Here is a 26,001-nt window from a genome sequence, read left to right as displayed (position 1 = left end):
AATCTTATTGCTACATCCTTATAGATCAGCCTTCCTCAACCTGGGGTGCTCCAGATGTGTTGGACTGCAACTCCCAGAATGCCCCAGCCAGCGCTGCTGGCTGGGGCATTCTGGGAGTTGCAGTCCAACACATCTGGAGCGCCCCAGGTTGAGGAAGGCTGTTCTAGATTATTTGTTCTTTAGAGTTTTTTCTCATTAGAAACGGAAAAAAAAAAAGCTTCCAGAAGCTTTCCAAATCCCATTTTCAGAATGTTTTTTGTTTCTTTCGTAAACTTCACAAAGCATCAGACGGAGGTTCTGCGTGGATCGCGGTCCAAATACTTTTGTGCGTTGCAGAGGAAGCAACGGGGCGTCCCAAGTCGGGTCGGTCGAATCGCAATTTGGCGCTGGCCCTCCGACCGTCTTCTCGACGCTCGCAGTATCCTTTGGGTTAGTTATTGCTGGCGGCTTTGTCTCGACGTCACCCGTTTGGGGACGTGTGTGTTTCTTTGGCTTGACGCGGTCCCACAAGTGGGGGGAATACTAATAAAAAACAAAAAAACAGATTTAGGTGGACGTCCTCACATTTAACATCCACACCACAACGGCAGAAGCCAAACCAAGCTGCAAACGTGATGCAAGACGGCGTGGTATCCACAGCTGGGAAGACTTCCGGGAGGCTACGGATGAAGAACTAAAACGTAGAAACTAACGACGCTGTGCTTTTCTTTTCTTTTCTGGCAAAGTAACAGAGAACGAGCAGCTACTTCCAAAAGAAGAGACCTGGGTTTTCTAAATCCATCTGATTTACGCTCAGATCGAGTTCTGCCCCACCGAGAATCCACCGGTAGCAAAGGGCATCTGTAAAAGTGCAACTGTTTCCACAAGGCCTTGATTGTGAGCGTCTGAGAAAAGACACAGCCGGGGGGGGGGGGGGGGGGGGGAGAATCCCTGTATGGCACCAGAAAGAGGTCACGAAACAACAGCGCATCCTTGGCTTGTCTCTCGAGAGGGCCCGGGGAGAGGGGGGGGCGTCAGACGACGAACTCCGGGACGTCTTCGTGGGCGAGATCCAAGGAGAAGTATTTGCTGGTCCTTTTGACGGGGAAAGTGTCTTGGATATTGATGCACTGCTGTGCTAAGCAGCCGTTGCAGTAGAGGCCCTCTTCAGCCAGTCCGTGGCCGCACCCAAAGGTATAGCTCTGCGCCGTCTCTTGGCACAGGCTCGCCAGCCGCAGGAAGTCTTTTTGGTAGAGACGGATGTCGTCCAGGCTCAGACTGTGCCGGTCGGTGGAGGACCTTGGCTTCCTGCAGACAGTCTGTAGGAAAGAAGACGTTCAAGCCAACGTTTCAAGGGCAAATCACAACATCAAGTCAAGGACTGTTCATTATTCATTAAGAATGTCCTATTTATTATTATTATTATTACTATTATTATATTTATTTATAGACCGCCTTTTTCCCAGTACTGGGACTCAAGGCGGTTTACAAATTTAAAACATGTACAATTAAAACATATAAAAATAAATTTACAAAAAGTTAAAACAGAATTAAACCTACAGTAAAATTAAAAACATGTTAAAAATTTTAAAGGACAGTAACAGATCAAAAAGGGGGAGGTATTCTATTCATGGAGAATCGTAGAGTTGGAAGGGGCCTATAAGGCTGTCGAGTCCAAGCCCCTGCTTAGTGCAGGAATCCACATCAAAGCATCCCTGACAGATGGTTGTCCAGCTGCCTCTTGAAGGCCTCTAGTGTGGGAGAGCCCACAACCTCCCTAGGTAACTGATTCCATTGTCGTACTGCTCTAACAGTCAGGAAGTTTTTCCTGATGTCCAGCTGGAATCTGGCTTCCTGTAACTTAGAATCATAGAATAGTAGAGCTGGAAGGGGCCTATAAGGCCATTGAGTCCAACCCCCTGCTCAATGCAGGAATCCACCCTAAAGCATCCCTGACAGATGGTTGTCCAGCTGCCTCTCGAAAGCCTCTAGGGTGGGAGAGCCCACCACCTCCCTAGGTCATGGGTTCCATGGTCATAATGTGAGATGCTGCGGAATCTCTCTGCCCAACGATTGACTTTTTTTTTTAACTTAGCACGGCATCTAAAACTATTTCCAGCCTTGTTAATGTAAAATAAGTGTGGGCAATACATGCCTTGCAACCTGCGTGCCACCCCCCCCACCCCCAATTTATTTATTCATTTAGGAAAACATGTCATCTGTAGCACTATGGAACACCAATAATGTCACATTTAACTTGTTTGCAAGCTGAATTTGACCCTTTTCAGAGCCTCCTAATAGCTACGGAGCCCCCGAAAGGCGCCTGCCCCCCCCTCAAAAGGCGCCTGCCCCCCCCTCAAATGGCGCCTGCCCCCCCCTCCCCGAAAAGCACCCGGCATCTATTCCTGAACATCCATTTGCAAGTCAGAATAACACAGCTCAATTTTCCTGCCGCAGCTCACAAACCTGCGGCAACGAATCGATGCTCTGGCCACGAAGTTTGACCACCGTCTCCGAGGAGCTGGACGTGGACGAACTGACCTCTTTGACGACTAGACCTGAATTATACAACAAGGAAGGGAGAGAGGGAAAAAAAAACCCCAAAGGGTATGAGTCACGATTATTCAAGAGTGGTGCAGTTTCTATGGTACTGCAAGTACTGCTTTCGGTATGATACATTCGAAGTTCACTTTTTTACATCCTCCTGGAAAAATTCCATCCCTTTGCCAGCAGCCGGCTGGTTTTACAGAACATGAGACGAGGCAATTATACCTTGAGCCGGGAAACGTCTAATTTATCCTTGAAAAGCATTCTGTGCACAGATGGTCAATATTTATCTGTGCATATGGATAGTTTAATGACCTGGCTTTGGTGGTTATTTTTTGGTGTTCGCTCCCTGTGCTTCACGGGCGATCTTTTTTTTAAGGGATGTGCTCTTTGGTTCTTAGAACTGATAGCGAAGCGTCCTGATTCGCCTCCGACAAAGGCGGAGACGGATCGGGTCAGGGGAGCTGCGGATCGAGACGAAGCGGATCAAGACAAAGCGGATCCTTCGCCTCGATCCGGAGCTCTGAAAAAAAGGTAAGTGTGGCAGGAGGGGGGCTTACTTGGCGCCTTGTGGTGACGGCGGCAGAGCCACGTAAGGGGGGCAGGGGGTCTTACCTGCCTCCGTCGCGGCCCGGCGGCGGCTTCAACTGAGGCCTCGGCCTCAGTTGAAGCCGCCACCAGTCCGCGACAGAGGCAGGTAAGTGTTGAGGGGGGCCTTACTTGGCGCTGCCACCGCGGAGCTCTGATTCGGATCCAGTGCCCCGCAGCCAGGGCCGGTGCCAGACTATTTTGCGCCCTGGGCAAGGCAAGCTCTGGGCGTGGGTGGAAAGGGGGGCTGCCTCATGGTGGGGTGTGTGAGGGGGTGTCACTTGCGCTGTCCCAAAGCTTATTGGGGGTGCAGCCCCACCCCTTATTCTGAGGAGCAGCCCGGGGGCACCACTTCTTCCATGCCTCCCCGATGGCCTCCCCTCCCGCCCAGCTCTGGAAGGGCAGCCCGTCCGAGCCTCCTTTAGGGTGAGCAGCAAGGCCGGGCACACCGCTTCTGCCCCTGACCGTGCAGCTGCTTCCGTACCTCTCTGCACCCTGTGAGGAGGGGCTGCGAACGAACCCTGGGTGGCTGGCTAGGAGGGGTGGTCTCTGCCCTGCAGTCCCCGCTCAGTCTCCAGTGGCTGCAGCCCCCAACGGGGAAGGCGGCGCACCGGGGGGGGCTGCTTCACGGGGGCTGCCTGTCCCTGCGTCCCCCACGCCTGCCTCTCCAGCCCACAGATCCTTCGGCTGTCCCCCACGCTGCTTCTCTTCCATCTCCTCCGCACCGTCTCCGAGGGTTTTGTAACAAGCAACCCCCTCTCCACTGCGGACAGCAGAAACGAGCAGGGCTTCTCCGGGGCCTCTGATTGCAGCTGCAGGAAAAGGCTAGCCATGTGGGGGTGCACGCAAGCCAAGACCCTACCCCCCCAAAACCTCTGACCCCAGGAGTGGGGAGAGGGGGCAGTTTGCGCCCCTCTGAGGTCTGCGCCCTAGACGGCTGCCTAGTTGGCCTTAACAGTAGTGCCGGCCCTGCCCGCAGCGGATCGGATCATAGATGGATCGGGGCGGGGCAGACCCGATCCGGAAGTTGCGGATCGGGATCCAGAGCGGATCAGGGGGTCTGTGCACAGCCCTACTTTTTTTGTCCTTTAGGTGTTCTTTTCGATAGTGTGTTGTGAATATGTGAATAGTATTTGGAATATGTACAATCTAAGTACGCAATGAATCGATGGACATTTCTGACTGCTATTTCATTGTCTTAATTTTGAGTGTGATATCAGTATTTATATTCAACTTCTGTTATATTTGGGGATTTATACAATTTCCTTTTAACCTTTTCTGTTATCTTTTAAATGGATACTTCTGTAATTTTGTATGATGATGGTGATTTATTACATTTATATCCCGCCCCATAGCCGAAGCTCTCTGTGTGGTTTAGAGAAGTTAAAAACAGTGAACATTAAAAAGAAATATACAAAATTTAAAACCATAAAAAGCATTAAATGCAAACAAAAACAGACAATATCCATTTAAAAACAACTATTCTGAATACGTTATTGAGCGCCAGTGTGGTGTAGCGGCTGGAGTGTTAGAAACTTCTTCACACAGCACATAGTTAAATTATGGAACTCACTGTAGTGATGACCACCTAATTTGGGTGGCTTGAAAAGGGGGTTGGATAAATTCCTGGAGGAGAAGGCTATCCATGGCTACTAGCCCTGATGGTTGTGTGCTGTCTCCAGTATTCGAGGCAGTAAGCCTGGGTGCACCAGTTGTACCAGTGATCTTAATTTTCGTGAACTGCCCAGAGAGAATCATAGAATAGCAGAGTTGGAAGGGGCCTACAAGGCCATTGAGTCCAACCCCTGCTCAATACAGGAATCCACCCTAAAGCATCCCTGACAGATGGTTGTCCACCTGCCTCTTGAAGGCCTCTAGTGTGGGAGAGCCCACAACCTCCCTAGGTAACGGATTCCATTGTCGTACTGCTCTAACAGTCAGGAAGTTTTTCCTTATGGGCAGCTGGAACCTTGCTTCCTTTAACTTGAGCCCGTTATTCCGTGTCCTGCACTCTGGGAGGATCGAGAAGAGATCCTGGCCCTCCTCTGGGTGACAACCTTTTAAGTATTTGAGAGTGCTATCATGTCTCCCCTCCATCTTCTCTTCTCCAGGCTAAACATGCCCAGTTCTTTCAGTCTCTCTTCATAGGGCTTTGTTTCCAGACCCCTGATCATCCTGGTTGCCCTCCTCTGAACACGCTCCAGCTTGTCTGCGTCCTTCTTGAATTGTGGAGCCCAGAACTGGACGCAATACTCTAGATGAGGCCTAACCAGGGCCCAATAGAGGATGGGAGGGTGCTGTTGCGCCATGTCCTGCCTTGTGGGTCCCAGGCCGATGGCTGGTTGGCCCCTGTGTGAACAGAGTGCTGGACTTGATGGACCCTTGGCCTGATCCAGCATCAGGGCTCTTCGTATGTTCTTATGTTAACCCCTGCTAGGTATATCTGCATCTTGGATTGCTTTGTCAAGTTCCTTAAAACAATGAAAGATGCGTACTTTTCTTCTTTCTTTGCTTCTGCCAAGCTTGCGTTTGTTACCTGAGTGCCCGTTAAATTTCCTGGCCATCAGCATGTCCTCCGTAATGTAGATGCAGACGTCGGGGCTCACGTCACCCAAGGATGTTTCGCTCGTGGGCTCCAGGTCTCGGGGGTCGTCCACCAACATCTCTATTTCTGAATCAGAGAGAGGGAAAGAAATGGAGCCGGCCGTGGGAGAAGGAGAGCGGGGTTGCTGTGTTGGGAAGAGAACCCTTAAGGTCAGTCAGCCTTCCCCAACCTGGTGCCGTCTGGATGTGTGGGACTACAACCCCCAGCATCCCCACCAGCCTTGCTGGTGGGGATGCTGGGGGTTGTAGACCCACACATCCAGATGGGGCCAGGTTGGGGAAGGCTGACTTTGCGTGTAACGAAGTATTGGCCCCGTTCAGAAGACACCTTAAACCATGGCTTTAACCATGGTGGTTAAGCCAGAAAGCCAGGCTGGGTTCAGAAGACACCTTAAACCATGGCTTTAACCATGGTGGTTAAGCCAGAAAGCCAGGCTGCGTTCAGAAGACACCTTAAACCATGGCTTTAACCATAGTGGTTAAGCCAAAAAGCCAGGCTGGGTTCAGAAGACACCTTAAACCATGGCTTTAACCATGGTGGTTAAGCCAGAAAGCCAGGCTGGGTTCAGAAGACACCTTAAACCATAGCTTTAACCATGGTGGTTAAGCCAGAAAGCCAGGCTGGGTTCAGAAGACACCTTAAACCATGCCTTTAACCATAGTGGTTAAGCCAAAAAGCCAGGCTGGGTTCAGAAGACACCTTAAACCATGGGCTTTAACCATAGTGGTTAAGCCAGAAAGCCAGGCTGGGTTCAGAAGACACCTTAAACCATGGCTTTAACCATGGTGGTTATGCTAGAAAGCCAGGCTGCGTTCAGAAGACACCTTAAACCATGGCTTTAACCATGGTGGTTAAGCCAGAAAGCCAGGCTGGGTTCAGAAGACACCTTAAACCATGGCTTTAACCATGGTGGTTATGCTAGAAAGCCAGGCTGGGTTCAGAAGACACCTTAAACCATAGCTTTAACCATGGCGGTTATGCCAGAAAACCAGGCTGTGTTCAGAAGACACCTTAAACCATGGGCTTTAACCATGGTGGTTAAGCCAGAAAGCCAGGCTGGGTTCAGAAGACACCTTAAACCATGGCTTTAACCATGGTGGTTATGCTAGAAAGCCAGGCTGCGTTCAGAAGACACCTTAAACCATGGGCTTTAACCATGGTGGTTAAGCCAGAAAGCCAGGCTGGGTTCAGAAGACACCTTAAACCATGGCTTTAACCATGGTGGTTAAGCCAGAAAGCCAGGCTGGGTTCAGAAGACACCTTAAACCATGGGCTTTAATCATGGCAGTTAAGCCAGAAAGCCAGGCTGCGTTCAGAAGACACCTTAAACCATGGCTTTAACCATGGTGGTTATGCTAGAAAACCAGGCTGTGTTCAGAAGACACCTTAAACCATGGGCTTTAACCATGGTGGTTAAACCAGAAAGCCAGGCTGGGTTCAGAAGACACCTTAAACCACGGCTTTAACCATGGCAGTTAAGCCAGAAAGCCGGGCTGGGTTCAGAAGACACCTTAAACCATGGCTTTAACCATGGTGGTTATGCTAGAAAACCAGGCTGCGTTCAGAAGACACCTTAAACCATGGCTTTAACCACGGTTAATAAAGCAAAAAGCCTTATTCACCATGGTTAAAGCCATGGTTTAAGGTGTCTTCTGAACATGGCCCGGCTTTCTGGCATAACCACCGTTGTTAAAGCCACGGGTTAAAGTGTTTTCTGAACGGGCCCATTGTCTCATCTGCAAGGGGGCATTCAACATGGACTTGGCAAGCAAAGGCAGTTTCACACCCCAATTTGTTCAGGGGCTAAGGCAAAGAAGGCAGGAGCACAACTCTCCAGGTGTTCATTGGTTTATAGCGAAAAGCAGCGGAGGGAGGCAGCAATCGGAAGAGGCAGAAACCGCTGGGGAAGCCAGTGCTTCCATCATTTCCCAGTACGCTCCCATCCATCAACCATCCCTCCCCGCCAGCTGCACGAGAAGACGCCCACGATTAAGCAGGCGGTCCCCGGCCATTCCTTCACCCTGGATCCCTTCCTTCTTGCGGTGGCTTTTCACAGGGCCGGTGCCAGTCTATTTTGCGCCCTAGGCAGGTGAGCGGCTTTCACCCACCTACCCCACCCCCACCCCAGTGTACCTGGGCATGGGACGCCATCTCACCCACCCAGCCGAAGCGAAGCCAGGACGCTGGGGGACCCAGCCGGAAGCTGCTCTGGGAGAGCCACTTCCGGGCGCGCCGTTCCGAAGCCCCCCGCCCGCCCCCCCACCCCAGCGTTCTGGCTTCGCTTCGGTGCCCATCCAGCCGAAGCGAAGCCAGGACGCTGGAGTGGGGGGTGCGGGCGTGGCTTCACTTCGGCTGGGTGGGCGCCCAGCCAAAGCGAGGCCAGAACAGTGAAGTGGGAGGGCGGATTCGGAACGGCGCGCCCGGAAGCTGCCCTCTCAGAGCCGCTGTGGGAGAGCGGCTTCTGGGTGCAGCGTTCGGCGCCCCCCTGACCTTGGCGCTCTAGGCGGCTGCCTGAGTGGCCTCTATGGTAGCACCGGCCCTGGCTTTTCAGTTTACAAAACAAACAAAGAGCTCCTTTCGAGATTTGGCTGGTTCTGGCTGAAGCCCGGAGCGGATCCACTGCCCCGCTGACATCGGAGCCCCCCCTGCCCCCCCGCCTCCAATTCCAGGGGCGTAGCGAGCGCTGGGCCTGGCGCTGGGCTCACCGTCCTCCTGGGAGGAGTCCTCCTCCAGCCGCTCCTTCTCGCCGCTCTCCACGCCGGAGGTGTGGGAGCTGCCGTGGCTGGTGACGGAGCTGCAGGCCCGCAGCTTCCGGTGGATGGCGGCCAGCAGGAAGTCCTCCTCGGCCCCCCGCTCCCGGGGCTTGGGGTCGGCCTCGATGCCGGAGGTGTGGGAGCTGCCGTGGCTGGCGCTGGAGTGGCGGGAGAGGCGCTGCTGCGTCAGGCTGCCCGAGCTGCTGCCGCTGGCGCGCGAACGCTTCTCCAGCTGGTCCATGTCGAGGTCCAGGGCATCGCTGATGTAGGACTCGCGGTACTGCTTCTTCTCTGCAAGGGAAGCCGGGGCGGGGAGCGGCCGTCGCTAATCTGGTCGCCCAGCTGGGAGCGCAGGGACATGTCCCCATCACTCTCCCTCACACACACTTGTTATTAACTCCCTTTTCTCGCTCACGGCGGTTTGTGGGTTGTCTGAACAGGCCCCCAAACGATCTATCTCTATAAAAGCCCAGACTGCTCCTCCAAGCCAGTTATAGTTTCTGCCCTCTGGCGCCGTCTAGCGACGTTCCTCAGAACTGCGGCCTTCTAGGAAAGTTCCAAGTTCCGAGAAATAGTTTTTGCCCTCTGGCGCCATCTAGTGACGTTTCTCGGAACTACAGGCTCCTAGGGAAGTTCCAAGTTCCGAGAAATAGTTTCTGCCCTCTGGCGCCATCTAGGGATGTTTCTCGGAACTACGGCCTCTTAGGGAAGTTCCAAGTTCCGAGAAATAATTTTTGCCCTCTGGCGCCATCTAACTGACGTTTCTCGGAACTGCGGCCTCCTAGGAAAGTTCCAAGTTCCAAAAATAGTTTTTGCCCTCTGGCGCCACCTAGCGATGTTTCTCGGAACTACAGCCTCCTAGGGAAGTTCCAAGTTCCGAGAAATAGTTTCTGTCCTCTGGCGCCATCTAGGGATGTTCCTCAGAACTGTGGCCTTCTAGGAAAGTTCCAAGTTCCGAGAAATATTTTTTGCCCTCTGGCGCCATCTAATGACGTTTCTCGGAACTGCGGCCTCCTAGGGAAGTTCCAAGTTCCGAAAATAGTTTTGCCCTCTGGCGCCATCTAGCGATGTTTCTCGGAACTGCACCCTCCTAGGGAAGTTCCAAGTTCCGAGAAAGAAAACTGCCAGGAGATTCCGGCCTAGCAGTGGGGCCAAAACCCACCAACCTCCTCACCAGACTGCTCCTCCTCACAATTAGAAAATAGCGAATATGCCCCCCCAAACATAAACAAACTGTTGTGGATGATGCAGCAATGAGGGAACTGGCTAAAAGAAGTGCTAATAAAATAAATACATCTGTCGTATGACGGGCTTTTTTGCTAGTTAAGAATAAAACACAAGGGCCCGTCTTACGGACGGCTCATCCCCCGCCTTTTTCCCCTGAAGGGAAGGGAGTTTCGGAAAACGAACGGAGCGGACCTGGAATGACTTAGCATCCCGTTCTTCCGTCCTCCCGTATAAAGGCTTAGAAGTGAAGAGAAGGAAAAAAGAGCAGAAGTGAACGGGTCCAAGCAGTCTCTCTGCCTGTCCTTCCTCCACTCCGAATGGCAATTCGTTCTAAAAAGGCACAGGAGGAAAGGGGCCCGGCACTCTGTGCCACCACCCCGCTGGCCCTTAGACCGAAATGCCGTGCCCCATCTAAGGAGGCAGCCCAGCGATTTGACGCCACGCGCTCCATGTTAGATCCTGGAATGGATCTTGGTTATGTTTTTTATTGCTTTGTTAATTGCTGAGGATCTGGAAGAACAGAGGACTCAGCAGAAACTTAAAGGTCAACTCTACACTTGGACACTGAGTGTCATAATTGAATAATTGTCTAACTGATTGTCTTCAATTAAGAGTTGCAAGGAGTTGCATCATTGTACAGGTTGTCTATAAAAGTAAATGTATTTTTCATGTTCATTTTACTTCCCTGTCCCTTATCCAACTTGATGTGAGCTGTATTGACTGACCGTTTGTAAGTATTTGTATCTGTACTGCCATAACTAAATTATATATTTATTTGCCAGTAAAAAAGGTTTATTCTAACCTACATGAATCTTTGTCTTAATTCACGTCTTTGCTGTCTCTTGGCTGAGAACCGCTGCAACCTCTGCTAGTCTCTGGAAGGCCCAGACAGAGACTTAACACAAAAAGTTATGTGCCAGAATCCCAGTCTGTGCCATAACTAATCAGCTTCTAAAGCCATAACCAAACACTCCAAACGCACGCAAAGAGCTGGCTCTCCCTCCACCGCGCCTCCAACCACCCCCTCTTCACCCCATCAGCAGGCCACAAATGACATGGGGCAGGGCAGATGGACTCTACAGGACGTTGAGGACTAGGAACTTTGGCAGGCTCAGTGGCACAAGTAGGAAGAGATGGCGGGGTGGGGGCGGGAGAACCGGGCCAAAGAACTGCAGGGCCGAGCCGGGAGAGAGGGCCCCCCCCCGCCCCCCGCTACCTTCGTTCTCCTCCAGCTTCCTGATCTGCCGCAGGACGGGCTGCAGGTTCATGTAGAGGCGGTGGCTGTTGCTCAGGAGCTGCAAGAGGTGCCGGGAGCGCAGAGGGCAGCCGGTGTAGTAGGTGAGCTTGCGGGCGGAGGGCAGGCCGTCGGGCAGGATCTCGAACCTCTTGCCCTGCGGAGACAAGGAACATGCAGCAGCCGGCCGGCACGCAGAGGCTAGGGTGGCCCTGCTGGCCTGTGGTCGGACCCCTCGCCTCCACCGGATTTCCACCGGCTCTCCAGCCAACCCTCTCTTAGCCTGCTGCCTGCTTCTTGGCTGGTAATCATAGAATAAAAGAATCGTAGCGTTGGAAGGGGCCTCTAAGGTCATCAAGTCCAACCCCCTGCTCAATGCAGGAATCCACCTTAAAGCATCCCTGACAGATGCTTGTCCAGCTGCCTCTTGAAGACCTCTAGTGTGGGAGAGCCCACAACCTCCCTGGGGAACTGGTTCCATTGTCGTACTGCTCTAACAGTCAGGAAGTTTTTCCTGATGTCCAGCTGGAATCTGGCTTCCTTTAACTTGAGCCCGTTATTCCATGTCCTGCACTCTGGGAGGATCGAGAAGAGATCCTGGCCCTCCTCTGTGGGACAACCTTTTAAGTATTTGAAGAGTGCTGTCATGTCTCCCGTCAATCCTCTCTTGTGCAGGCTAAACAGGCCCAGTTCTTTCAGTTTCTCCTTATAGGGCTTTGTTTCCAATCCTGGATCTCTCCCCTCCCTCCTCACCATGGAGATCTGCAGGATCCCTGAACCCCTTTCTTTCTGCCAGGGTCTTCTCAGGGACTCCCGCCTTCAGATCCTGAGGAGTGGGCCCGTGAGGGGTGCCGTGCCCTGGGCAGCAAGCCGGCCAGAGATGCTTCCCTCCTGGGGCGCCCCCCCCATGTGCAACACCTTGCCAAGAGACGTCTGAGTCCCCCCCCCTCCGGATTTAGACGACTGAGGACGACGACGATCGCTTTTAAAGGAAGGCTTTGGTGAGCTGCCTGCTTTCACGGAGCTCACGGTTCTTCTGCTTTATGCCATTTGGTTTTATTTGTGCTGGCTTTATTGTTTTGTATATACTTTACTGGAATCTGCTGTTAAAATGTTTTTTTATTCTTATTCTGGGAAGCAGAGCATAAAAAAAACTAAAACAAAAATAAAATACTGGGTGTACATGCAGGAAACGTGGATTTAAACTACCGTATTTCTTCGATTCTAAGACGCACATTTTTCCCTAAAGTAACAGCTCTAAAAATTGGGTGCGCCTTAGATTCGATGGCGCCTTAGAATCGAAGAAATACGGTAATTACATTTGTCGAGTCTGCAGCGGGACAGGCGGGGAAAGAGGGTAGGGGGTGAAGAGCGAGCGAGAGAGAAGGGAGTGGAGAGAGAAGCGGGTGGGGGGAGAGGGGCAACGTCTCGGAGCATCTCAAACGTTGCCTTCCAAAGAGCTCAGCCTCACCTCTGTTAAGGAGATGGGAAGCGGAAGAATCACCTGAGCAGCGCTGGTTGGGCTCGCCCGCCCGCCCACCCCCTCCCGTCTGTGTGAATGGTGCAGACCAGCTTTTGAATGCATGTGTGGCTGTCCGTTCCCAGGCAGGGGACGATTGGTTCCTGCTTCCCATTCATGTAACCTGCCTCCATGCGTGTGCGTGTGGGTGCGCGTGTCTGTGTCTCGCTCGCTCCCTGTTCCTCTCCCCCTCCGCTGCATGTATGTACCATAAAATTGCTTTGCTGGCTGATTGGAGAAATTTATTTTTTCTTCGAATCAAAGCTTTTTTCCCCTGTTGGTGGCACTGAAATTAGTGTGCGCCTTAGATTCGATGGCGTCTTACAATCAAAGAAATACGGTACCGCTGGGCTGAGCCACAGAAGCTCCTTATGGGGGCTTTGGGCGAACCGCTGTACTCTCAGGGTCACACAAAATGGTACCCGAGATGAGCAGCACTGTATGATCCCCCGTTCTTCCTCCTGCCGCGCTGACGTCAAAATGAGGGCCTCTATGCTATGTCGTTGGTTGCTGTGTTGAGTGTGTAGGGGGAAACACGAGCCTGCCTCACAGGACCGTTGTGTGTTTAACCTTCTTGAAAGGAGGGCGAGAAACAGATGCACTAAGCATGATAACCCTACATTCCAGGGAGTATCCAACGTGCAAGCTGAACATGAGTCAGCAGGGCGAAACAGGCGCGAACACGTTTCCGGGCTGCGTTAGAAGAAGCATTGTATCAAAGATGCGTGAAGCCCTGATTCCTCCCTACTCAGCGCTAGTGAGGCCACACCTGGGCACCCCATTTCCAGAAGGACATCGACAGGTTAGAACAGGTTCAGAGGAGGGCAACGAAGAGGATCCAGGAGGACAGGCTGAAGGAACTTGGGATGTTCAGTCTGGAGAAAAGGAGGCTGAGGGGAGACAGGTGAGCAGTGTCCAGGCACCTAAAAGGATGCCCCAGGAAAGATGGCCAAGAACTATTTTCCATGGCCACAGAAATTAGGACCTGAAATCATGGGCGTAAGTTACGGCTACCTGGATTTCGATTAAATATAAGGAAAAAAATTCCTGATGGTAAGATCTGTACAACGGGGGAACAGTCAACTTACGGAGGTTGTGGGTTCTCCATCTATTTATTATTATTATTTATTTATCATACTTATACCCCGCTCCTCAGCCAAAAAAGGCTCTCGGAGCGGCTAACACTTAGCAAAAAAGACATCTCTGGAGGTTTTTAAGAAGAGGCTGAACAGCCACCTCTCATGGACGGTTTAACTGGCTTTTCCTGCACATTGCAGAGGGTTGGACTAGAGCAGCCTTCCTCAACCTGGGGCGCTCCAGATGTGTTGGACTACAACTCCCAGAATGCCCCAGCCAGCTCTTCCAACGCTACTATTCTATGATTCTATAAGATTGCTCCTGGTAAGTCAGCCGCTCGGTCCTACACATTCTGCCTCCAACACAGGTCTTCCCTTTCGCCAAGGCAATGCTGGGGGGTGGGAGTGTCATTTTCCAGTTGAAAAGGGGTAGGGGGGAGGAGAGTGCTTGACCCTCCCCCCACCCATCGCTTTCACATGCCACCTCCCCCGCCGCGGCTGCGTCCCCGGCCCGACCCACAGCAACCCAGCTTCCAGGCTGATCTTTGCAGCGGAAGACGGCCCAGCTTTAGTTAGGGAGCTGCCACCAAGCGAGCAAACGGAGGCGACCCCTAAGCCCACACCCTGTTCTGCCCCAAGTGGCTGTGCTGCGGGCAGACCTTGAGCGAGCAACGGCGGAGCGAGGCTGGCCTTGGGAGCTTCCTACTCACCACAAAGACGAGTTTCCCCACGTTTGTCCAAGGGAAGTCGTACAACAAGTGCCTCTCGCTGTTTACATTCTGGAAGAGAAGGGGAGAGAATCATGCTGGTTTTTTCTGTGGACGGGGTTGGTGCTGTGCTCGTGACACTGGATATAAAGGAGTTAGCTGACACCGAATCGGATGGCTGCATCTCTCCCAGCCCTTTACCTAGGGAGGTTGTGGGCTCTCCCACACTAGAGGCCTTCAAGAGGCAGCTGGACAACCCTCTGTCAGGGATGCTTTAGGGTGGATTCCTGCAATGAGCAGGGGGTTGGACTTGATGGCCTTGTGGGCCCATTCCAACTCTGCTATTCTATGATTCTATAAACTGGTGTGTATGTGGGGTATGACCCTTTCTTCTGTCTGGAGCTGCATCCCTTTAGGAGTCATCTGTCAAGGGGTGGGCGGGGCTGAAGCCAGTGATGGGTGGAGCCAAATCTGGCTCCACCCTTTCCTCATCCTCGCTCTTTCTCCAGCTCCCCTTTTTCTCCTTCCCCATCAGGCAGCTCACTGGCAGAGGGCTTTCAAAATATAGCCAGGGGCTGCAGGTCGCCCTCCGGGAATATCCTGAGTCACAGCGACTCCTCCAAAGCCTCAGGTGGAAACACTTCCTGGGTTTTTGTTGTTGTTGTTTATTCGTTCAGTCGCTTCCGACTCTTCGTGACTTCATGGACCAGCCCACGCCAGAGCTTTCTGTCGGCCGTCGCCACCCCTAGCTCCCCCAAGGTCAAGTCTGTCACCTCCAGAATATCCTCCCTCCATCTTGCCCTTGGTCGGCCCCTCTTCCTTTTGCCTTCCACTTTCCCTAGCATCAGCCTCTTCTCCAGGGTATCCTGTCTTCTCGTTATGTGGCCAAAGAAATCTATTCTTCACTTCCACTGCATATTCATTAGGAATATTAGTGAGCTCATATCTAACTGATCTGTGGGTCTTCCCTATCCTCTTTAGTTTGATTCTAAATTGTGCAATAAGAAGTTCGTGATCTGAACTACAGTCAGCTCCAGGTCTTGTTTTTACTGTCTGTATAGATGTCCGCCACCTTTCGCTTCAAAGGATGTAGTCAATCTGATTTTGGTGTCGGCCATCTGGTGAAGTCCATGTACAAAGCCGTCTTTTCGGTTGTTGGAAGAGGACGACTCTTCAAATACTACCGGGAACTGAAGCTAGCAACGTCCGCGCCAGGGCTCCTCCCCAGCTTATTGAACAGGTGGGACAGCAGTTCTGGCTAGCCCCCATCAAGGCTCTTGCCACTCAAAGATTGCCGGGGCACAGGTTCTCCAGAGAGAGGTCCTGGGGCTTTACCGTGCACTGAAAAGAATGAAGGCCCCTGGCCCACATAAAGTCTGCACATACTAATTTATTTGTATATATGTAGATTTAGAAACAATTACCAGGATTTTTTTAAAAAAATGTCACAGAAGGCGATGCAAGCCAATTAAGTTTCTCATCCAAATCACCTCGATTAAAACAAATTCTGTAATTCTCACCCTGCTCCAGATCATTCCAGACCAGCTGTTCCTCTTCAATGACAATTAATTTGCCATCTCTTATTGTCCTAACCCCACTTCTGTCTCTTGTGTAGGAAAATTGCCACCATTCCCATACAATGAAGTTTAAAAGAAAACCTTCCATTGGCATCAACATGAAGGTAAGGACAACGTTAGCCTCCTCCAGTCGTGGAGGGCTCAGGGCTCTGGGAAATTGATTCAGGACCAGGGGCCACGAGAGGACTTTAACGTAAGGCTGCATACAGGCATACATAACTCAAGATATAGGGCTGCTGTGGAAGCCCACACGCCACGCTTTCTTCAGACAAAAAAAAGTCTCTCCAGGATTGAGAGCTCATTGAACATCTAAGGTCCTCCTCCGAGTGCCTCCTCGGAAGGAAGCTTGGAGGATGGCAACAAGGGAGAGGGCCTTTTCAGTGGTGGCCCCCCAATTATGGAACAATCTCCCCGACGAGGTTATCTTTTCAGTGCCAAGACAAGACTTTTCTCTTCTCCCAGGCATTTAACAGCGTATGCTGAGTTTTTAATTGACCCAGAATAGATGGATCGATATTGTATATAATTTCTTTTCATGCTTTTAAATTTTGTATATTTGTTTTTAATGTTCCGTGTTTTAATCTTTGTAAACCATCCACAGAGCTTCGGCTATGTGGTGGAATATAAATGTAATAAATAAATAATTTATATATATACACACACACACACACACACACACACACACACACACACAGCAGAAGCCATAGTGCCAATTGGTCAGTACTTCTGTCATCACGAACTCACCTCCCTGGAGTGATTTTTTTCCCCAACTTCTAAAAAACTGTACATGCATGTGGGTTTTTAAATAAAAAGATAAATGAACATTCAATAGAATATTTTTTTACATACAGAGCAAAGGGGGAGGGGTTCAAGATCACCCAGCTGGCCTTAAACCACTGGTATGTTTCTCTATCAAACTGCATCACAAAGGGGTGTGAAAGAAGACACTAACATGATTTGTGGGCTCTCCCACACTCGAGGCCTTCAAGAGGCAGCTGGACAACCATCTGTCAGGGATGCTTTAGGGTGGATTCCTGCATTGAGCAGGGGGTTGGACTCGATGGCCTTGTGGGCCCCTTCCAACTCTGCTATTCTATGATTCTGTGATTCTATGATTACTGTTTAAAGGTGTAGCTGTTCACATCCTCTATTTCAGTCCCCTTTCTCTACCACAGTTCTATTTGATTTATTTATTTGATGCATTTATTTATTTATTTAATGCATATTTTTTTAATACTGCCCAAGAGCTGAAGTTCTCTGGGCAGTTTACAAAGCTCTCTGGGGCAGTTTCTGTCCCCACTGCTCCACTCTCCAACTTTTGGACGCTACTGGAGATGCTGGCCCCATACTTTGAAGCACTTTTCAAAAACTCAGAAATCCAAATTCTACAGCAGGTGTCAGGTTTGATATTGAATTTCACCTGCTGAAAGAAAGCAAACAGTCTCAGCCATGCCTGAACAAATGACAAAGGCAGCCAACCGCAACAAACCATTTTGAGACACATACCTGAAATATCTGGATCCCCCGTGTGGTGAGTCCAAGGGTCAGGGAGGCCTCAATTTCCTTCTTGTCCTACAAAAAAAGAATCACAGTGACACCTTTTTCGCCTTCTAAAGCCCTTTGCCACACACGCCCCGTGTCATTTGTATTGGCTGGTTGAGAAAAAGGGGAACGTTTTCCCCAGGGAAGAGAAAACCCACCGCACCCATTTTAAATGGACCAGAATCTCTTTAAAACAATCACCCCATGACATATTGATTTACAATATTTATGTACCGCTCCCCCATTCAAGAATTTTGGAGCGGTGAACAAATAGAATAAAAGAATAAAAGTCTTTTAGCGTTCCAGAAAGCTATCAAGACTGATCTCTTCCGGCAGGCCTATCTAGTAGAATTTTAGGATGTTTTTAACAGTGTATGCTATGTTTTTAATCAGTATTTTATGATTGCTGTTGTTCCCTGCCTCGATCCAATCAGAGAGGCGGTTAAGAATATTATTATTATTATTATTATCATCATCATCATCATCATCATCATCATCATCATCATCATCAGAATAAAACCACATTAAAATACATTTTTAAAAAAGAAACAAGGTGATTTTATGCCTTAATGCAGGGTTATAAGTCGTCGCTTGGCTGGTGGCCTAAGGCAAGGAGAAGCCCTTCCAGGACATGAAAAGCTTTTGTCAAGACATAAAAAAAGAGCCCTGCTAAATCAGACCAAGCTACTTCCAGTATTTTATTTATCTGAAGCAGTTTTATGTTGCTCCTCAGTCAAAAAGCTTTCCAGAGCTGCTTACATAGCATCAGTGCCTTAATAAAGGAGAGCCTGTGTGGTGTAGTGGTTAGAGCATTTTGGACGGCTTCAAAAGGGGGTTGGATAAATTCCTGGAGGCGAAGGCTATCAATGGCTACTAGCCCTGATGGTTGTGTGCTAGCTCCAGTATCTGAGGCAGTAAGCCTGTGTGCACCAGTTGCTGGGGAACATGGGCGGGAGGGTGCTGTTGTACCATGTCCTGCTTGTTCATCCCTGGCCGACGGCTGGTTGGCCACCGTGTGAACAGAGTGCTGGACTAGATGGACCCTTGGTTTGATCCAGCAGGGCTCTTCTGATGTTCTTATGTAGCATTGGACCAGGACTCGGGGATCCGGGTTCTAGTCCCCATTCGCCCATGAAGTTTGTGGCATGACTTGGGCCCAGTCAATGATTCTCAGCCTAACCTACCTCACAGGGTTGTTGTGAGGATAAAATGGAGAGGACGACCATGTAAGCCGCCTTGGGTTCCTTGGGGGGGGGGGGGAAATGGTGGGATATAAATGCAATAATGAATAATAAAAGGTATTATGCGATATTAATTTCAGAACACCGAGGAAGACACGGGAGCATCACTCAATGTGCAAAGAGAAGCATCCCAACAGCCACTGAGCCACTGTAAAGGATTTTGAAAATGCTCCCTATGGGCTCTAGTAGAATTTGTTAGACAAATTCCTGGCGGAGAAGGCTTTCAGTGGCTACTAGCCTTGACGGCTACATGCTACCATGCGCGGCTGGGTGCTGTTGCACTTGTGAACAGCTTTGTGGGTCTCTGGTCGAAAGCTGATTTATAAAGTGTGGTTTTATCCTGGTTGTGCTTTTTATACTGTATTTTGTAATTGTGCTTTTAACATGTTGGTTGTTTTATTATGGTTTTAACTTTTGTGAACCGCCCAGAGAGCTTCAGCTATTGGGCAGTATAGAAATGTAATATTTATTTATTTATTTATTTATTTAATTTATTACATGTTTATACCGCCCAATAGCCGAAGCTCTCTGGGCGGTTCACAAAAATTAAAACCACAATAAAACAACCAACAGGTTAAAAACACAAATACAAAATACAGTATAAAAAAGCACAACCAGGATAAAACCACGCAGCAAAAATTGATATAAGATTAAAATACAGAGTTAGAACAGTAAAATTTAAATTTAAGTTAAAATTAGGTGTTGAAATACTGAGAGAATAAAAAGGTCTTCAGCTGGCGACGAAAGGAGTACAGTGTAGGCGCCAGGAGCTCATTCCACAACCGAGGTGCCACAGCGGAGAAGGCCCTCCTCCTAGTAGCCACCTTGGTTGGCTGCTGCATGAACAGAATGCCAGACTAGACGGACCCTTGGTCTGATCCGGCATGTATGTATGTATTATTGCATTTATATCCCGCATTTTTCCTCCAAGGAACTCAAGGCAGAGTACATAATCTTCCTCCTCTCCATTTCACCCTCACAACAACAACCCTGTGAGGTGGGTTGGGCTGAGAGTCTGTGACTGGCCCAAAGTCACCCAGTGGGTTTCCATGGCCAAGTGGGGACTAGAACCCGGATCTCCTGACTCCCAGTCCAACACTCTAGCCACTACATCACACTGGCCTATCTGATGTTCTTAGCAGTTGAGCCTCTGTGAGCTACCTTCAGGGGCCTCCCTTACCCTGGAAGAAGTTGGCCCTACGGAGAATGTTCTCCTGCTGCTGCTGACCTCGGACCCTCCTTGCACAGGGAGTGCTTCCCCATGCCAAACGTTTGCCAAGTTGGGCTACAACACGCCCTGGGAACACTCTTTGAGGAATGTCAGAAGCTGCCTTATATGGAGTCAGACCCTTGGTCCATCTAGCCCAGTATTGTCGACACGGGCTGGCAGCAGCAGCTCTCCAGGTTTTCAGGCAGAAGATTTTCCAGCCCTACGTGGAGATGCCACCGGGGATCGAACACGGGACCCTCTGCATGCAAAACAGGGGCTCTGCCACTGAGCCACGGCCCCTCCCTCATCCCATGTCTTGCACAACCCTGCATCCGCTCATCGATCATAGAATCATAGAATAGTAGAGTTGGAAGGGGCCTACAAGGCCATCGAGTCCAACCCCCTGCTCCGTGTCCTGCACTCTGGGAGGATCGAGAAGGATTCCCCCCTGATGCCTTTGATCAGCTTAGCTTTTATCAGCTTAGGTTGATATACCAACTACGCCCTTATCTGGACAGAGATAGTCTAGCTACAGTTATCCATGCTCTGATAACCTCTCGTTTGGATTACTGCAATGCATTATACATGGGGCTGCCTTTGAAAACGGTCCGGAAGCTTCAGCTGGTACAAAACAGGGCAGCCCGTTTACTAACAGGGACTGGCCGGTGAGATCACATCACGCCAATCCTTTTACAACTTCATTGGCTGCCAGTCCAGGTCCGGGCCTGATTCAAAGTGCTGGTATTGACATTTAAAGCCCTAAACGGTTTGGGGCCAGGTTATTTGAAGGAACGCCTCCTCCCATATGTGTCTGACCGGACCTTAAGATCATCCTTCTCTGTGAGCCCCTGCCAAAGGAAGTGAGGCAGGTGGCTACTAGGAGGAGGGCTTTCTCCACTGTGGCACCCCAGTTGTGAATGAGCTCCCCAGAGAGGTCTGCCTGGCGCCTGGCGCCTACACTGTACTGCTTTCGTCGCCAGCTGAAGACCTTTTTATTCTCTCAGTATTTTAACACTTAATTTTAACTTAAATTTAAATTTTACTGTTTTAACTCTGTATTTTAATCTTATATCAATTTTGCTGCCTGGTTTTTATCCTGGTTGTGCTTTTTATACTGTATTTTGTATTTGTGCTTTTAACCTGTTCTTTGCTTTATTATGGTTTTAACTTTTGTGAACCGCCCAGAGAGCTTCGGCTATTGGGCGGTATAAAAAATGTAATAAATAAATAAATAAATAAATAAATACATAAATTTGATTGGGGGGAAGCGTTTCAAAGGTTTGCTCGTGAAGCCCCACGGCCGCCTCCGACAGATTTGGTGCTGGGCTGAACAGCAGCCTCTCCCTCGCATCCCCAGAAGTTATGACGCATCCCGATTACATTGTAACACCCCCCCCTCTGCCGCTTCCCGCCCTGCCGTATTAAAATGTGCCACTAAATCTGCCTGCAAGGGAGACGTCGGAAACCTCCGTCTTCCCAAACGGAGGCCAGAAGTGGCTGTGCAGCTGCCGCCTCACCTGAAGCGGCCTCCGCTGCTCCGAAAGACACCCTCGCTTCAGCCTCGCCTCCCCCCCGCCCCACGTACCTTATATAACCTGTAATAGTGCACAGCTACGTCGTCCAGCCGAACAGCCTCCTTGATGTACTTGAGATGCGCTTCGGAGGCGGTCAGGGCACACTGGTCCTTGTGCATGATGGGGATATGCTTCAAGATATAGGCCTTCCCTCTTTTGGCAAGCACCTGTCAAGAGGTAGGAAACGCATGGGTCAGGGTGGGGGTCGGGGGCAGAGAAGGCAGCTGGTCAAGGAACCGCCAGTCATAGCCTTCCCCAACCTGGTGCTCTCCAGATGTGTTGGGACCACAACTCCCAGCATGTCCAACACATCTGGAGGGCACTAGGTTGGGGAAGAATGACCTTTTATTTAACAAACAGTATCACGCCCATCTTTGGCCCAGGCTATACATAACCACGGCTGTGTGCAAACCACAGTGAACAATAAATCATTGTAAAAGTGTTTCTGTTCTAGAAAGCTTCCCCCCACACACTACTCCTTGATGGGTAGTTGGGAGAAACTAAAGTTTAAACGCAAGTTTGATTGTTTCTGGGTTGAATCTTCTGCTGGTTTTAAATGCTATTTAGGGTTTTTTAAATAGAAACATGACGTCCAGTTCTGGGCTCCACAATTCAAGAAGGACGCAGACAAGCTGGAGCGTGTTCAGAGGAGGGCAACCAGGAGGATCAGGGGTCTGGAAACAAAGCCCTATGAAGAGAGACTGAAAGAACTGGGCCTGTTTAGCCTGGAGAAGAGAAGATGGAGGGGAGACATGAGAGCACTCTTCAAATACTTAAAAGGTTGTCCCACAGAGGAGGGCCAGGATCTCTTCTTGATCATCTCAGAGTGTAGGACACGGAATAACGGGCTCAAGTTAAAGGAAGCCAGAATCTGGCTGGACATCAGGAAAAACTTCCTGACTGTTAGAGCAGTGCGACAATGGAATGTTACGTAGGGAGGTGGTCGGCTCTCCCACACTAGAGGCCTTCAAGAGGCAGCTGGACAACCCTCTGTCAGGGATGCTTTAGGGTGGATTCCTGCACTGAGCATGGGGTTGGACTCGATGGCCTTGTAGGCCCCTTCCAACTCTGCTATTCTATGATTCTATGAATTCTCCGTTTTACTGCACGGTGCTTTGGGCATTTTTTGTTTTTAAGAGAAGCGACGTAGAAGCGCTGCCCATAAACAAGCAGTCCCAATGCCCCAGGACCCTTGAATTTCGGAGAAGGAAGTTTCACAAACACACAATCCGCCCTTCCTCGGCGCGGGCCGGCATTTGGATTTTCGCACTCACGCGTGCAGCCACCAGCGCAGGGAAGAGAACACATAGCACCCTATTCTGTATGCCACCCCCACCCCCACCCCCAACCTCGTGTCCTATAAGGGCACTGCCAGGAACCAGGAGCGCAGCCAAGATCCTAAGCATATTCATATCCATTCTGCTCTCTGGTGAGCGGAGGGTGAGAAAACGGCGCGTGCGCGTTTGCCAGGAGCCCTTTCTGGCTCTAAAGTGCATATTTCCTTCAGAAGATCTATGTCAGCCTTCCTCAACCTGGGGCGCTCCAGATGCGTTGGACTGCATCTCCCAGAATGCCCCAGCCAGCGGAGCTGGCTGGGGCATTCTGGGAGTTGTAGTCCAACGCATCTGGAGCGCCCCAGGTTGAGGAAGGCTGGTTTAGCTCTTTTCTTAAGGCCTGGAATCCATTTCCCCAAAGTTACCCAGTGGGCTTTCATGGCCAAGTGGGGATTGGAACCCAGATCTCCCGACTCCCAGTCCAAAATTCTAACCACTAGGCAACACTGGCTCTGAATATTCAGTTGTTGTTGTTAATTCGGGCTCACCATTTTCCTCCACCCATGATGGATAGTGGAATGGGGCAGGGCGGGGGTCTTCATAAAAGCCTGGATTTTTATAAAAAGCTTTAAAAGGCAGCCTTCCTCAACCTGGGATGCTCCAGATGCGTTGGGACTACAACTCCCAGAATGCCCCAGCCAGCTGCTGGCTGGGGCATTCTGGGAGTTGTAGTCCAACGCATCTGGAGCGCCCCAGGTTGAGGAAGGCTGATTTATGTCATCCAAGCGGTTCTGCGCACTATATCTGATGGCTGTGACATGAAACCCCGCTCTCTCCCCCCCCCCAGCCTCCAAAACAGAGGCGACGTTAAGTTGAAACACTCCTGGGAAGGGGAGCTTAAAATGGAAACAGTGAGTCAACACCGCTGGGAGGGTTTATCCCTCTTACCTGGCAAATCTGCACAGCCGGTTGCCGTGGGAGTTGGCTGAACTTGAAGCAAGGAAAGCCGACAGCCGGCCTTTGGCCTTGCACCAACATCTGAAGGAAGGCGTAAACACACACCTGTGCTTGTGCCTGTTTTTATTGGAGTCATTAGGAATCAAACAGGGGGTCCTTTTTTCTGCCAGCAAGGCGTGTTTTCTGTGACTCCTTTCTCAACAACTACTAAGAACATCAAGAGAGCCCCGCTGGATCAGACCAAGGGTCCATCTAGTCTAGCACTCCGTTCACACAGGGGCCAACTAGCTGTTGACCAGGGACCAACAAGGCAGGACATGGTGCAACAGCACCCTCCTGCCCATGTTCCCCAGCAACTGGTGCACCCATCCAAATGGGTGGCCGTCTCTACATCTTGTGGTAGTGAGTTCCATAATTGAACTATGCACTGTGTGAAGGAGCCCTTCTTTTTATTTGTCCTAGATCTCCCACCAATAAGCTTCATGGGATGAGCCCGGGTTCTAGTATTTTGAGAGAGGGAGAAAAATTAATAGAATCATAGAATATCAGAGTTGGAAGGGGCCTACAAGGCCATCGAGTCCAACCCCTTGCTCAATCCAGGAATCCACCCTAAAGCATCCCTGACAGATGCTTGTCCAGCTGCCTCTTGAAGGCCTCTAGAGTGGGAGAGCCCACCACCTCCCTAGATAACTGGTTCCATTGTCGTACTGCTCTAACAGTCAGGAAGGTTTTCCTGATATCCAGCTGGAATCTGGCTTCCTTTAACTTGAGCCTGTTATTCTGTGTTCTGCACTCTGGGATGATCAAGAAGAGATCCTAGCCCTCCTCTGTGTGACAACCTTTTAAGTATTTGAAGAGTGCTCTCATGTCTCCCCTCCATCTTCTCTTCTCCAGGCTAAATATGCCCAGTTCTTTCAGTCTCTCTTCATAGGGCTTTGTTTCCAGACCCCTGATCATCCTGGTTGCCCTCCTCTGAACACGCTCCAGCTTGTCTGCGTCCTTCTTGAATTGTGGAGCCTAGAACTGGATGCAATACTCTAGATGAGGCCTAACCAGACCAAGAGTGCAACACACGGCTATAAAACTCCTTGTTGATCTGCAGGATTGGGCATGTAAACAGAACTGGGCCATGCAGGATAAAGCTCTCAATGGCTACTAGCCATGGTGGCTACAGATTACCTCCCGGATCAGAGGCAGCGTGCCTCTCAAAACCAGTTGCTGTAGAACATGAGGGGAAGGAGACTATGGCCCTGTTCAGATGACACGCTAATCCGCGGCAGTGAAGCATTTTGAGCTAAATGTTATAGCTGAGAGTGTCGTGTGGACCATTTCTAACCATGGTGGCTACATAACCACGGTTTAAACCCGCTCACTATTTGCTGCAAAAGGCTTAGCAGCCTCACCATAGCTTAGCGTGTTGTCTGAACAGGCCCTACAACTGCATTCATGCCCTGCTGGGTGCAAACAGAACGCTGGGCCAGATGGACCTTGGTCTGATCCATCACGCTTTCCTTAAGCTCTCAGAAAAAGATTTACTGAAATTCTCTTTTTTTTCAGGCTCCTCATAAACCGTTGGGAGAATTTCATGCCCTGTCCCAGAGAATGGAAAATCGTCCATGAAGTCATGCCCCACTTTTCACCACCGGCAAAATGGTAGGGGATTTTGGGTGCAACTGTGTATCCAGTTTTAGCATTGATTACCCTATTTCTTCGATTCTAAGACACACTTTTCCCCCCATATAAACATCTCTAAAAATGGGCTGCGTCTTAGAATCGCGGGCGTGTCTTAGGGGTTTTCTTTCTGCTGGTGGTACTGAAATTAGTGTGCGTCTTACAATCGATGGCGTCTTACAATTGAAGAAATACGGTAATACTATTTTCCGATTCTTGAAGGAGTAGCCAACACGACTCCTTCAACACCACCACGCCAGCCAACATCTGGAGGGTGCCAGCTGGGCATGCTGGCTGCAATGATGGGAGGTGCAGTCTAACACATCTGGAGGTCACCAGCTTGGGTGTGGGGAGAGGCGGCTGGTTCAGAAAGCCTTCTCTGTTCCCCTTGGAGTCGGCGGCCTGCCCCCCAAGGGCAGCCAAAGAGTTAACAGCCCTCTCCTCCACCCCTCCCCACTCCTGCCCCACATATTTCTGTGTCACAACCACAGCGGCATGAATGTCTCCGTTATGCATTCCCCCATGACATCACCTTCTCTTTATAACCAGGATCTATTCTGGGGATGCCCACAGCTGCTGCAGCTACGACGGACGAGCAATTCCGACTGAAGCCGCGCCAGCCGCGCACACAGACACACACGACACAAAAACGCCGCACAAACGTTGATGGGCACACACCCTTGGGGGGGGGGAAAGAGCACGGAAGGCCAAGGAAGGCAT

At 50.4% G+C, this 26,001-nt stretch overlaps 1 protein-coding gene across 1 annotated transcript in view; it reads right to left on the bottom strand.

The window, feature by feature from the left end:
• Positions 1–910: 910 nt before the first annotated feature.
• Positions 911–26,001, bottom strand: part of FRMD6 (FERM domain containing 6) — a 157,642-nt gene continuing 132,551 nt past the window's right edge. Inside the window, exons 8-15 of the mRNA XM_063118167.1 lie at positions 21,391–21,546; positions 17,319–17,384; positions 14,239–14,307; positions 10,916–11,090; positions 8,425–8,763; positions 5,651–5,785; positions 2,446–2,537; positions 911–1,298 (exon numbers count right to left, since the gene is read on the bottom strand). Of these exons, the coding sequence (XP_062974237.1) occupies positions 1,014–1,298; positions 2,446–2,537; positions 5,651–5,785; positions 8,425–8,763; positions 10,916–11,090; positions 14,239–14,307; positions 17,319–17,384; positions 21,391–21,546 (1,317 nt within the window). The 3' untranslated portion in view covers positions 911–1,013. The remainder of the gene's footprint in view (positions 1,299–2,445; positions 2,538–5,650; positions 5,786–8,424; positions 8,764–10,915; positions 11,091–14,238; positions 14,308–17,318; positions 17,385–21,390; positions 21,547–26,001) is intronic.

The sequence above is a fragment of the Elgaria multicarinata genome, chromosome 2 (assembly GCF_023053635.1).
Source record: "Elgaria multicarinata webbii isolate HBS135686 ecotype San Diego chromosome 2, rElgMul1.1.pri, whole genome shotgun sequence".
Lineage (NCBI taxonomy): Eukaryota > Metazoa > Chordata > Lepidosauria > Squamata > Anguidae > Elgaria > Elgaria multicarinata.
The sequence above is the reverse complement of the archived record's forward strand: the minus strand, read 5'-3'. Positions and strand labels throughout refer to the sequence as shown.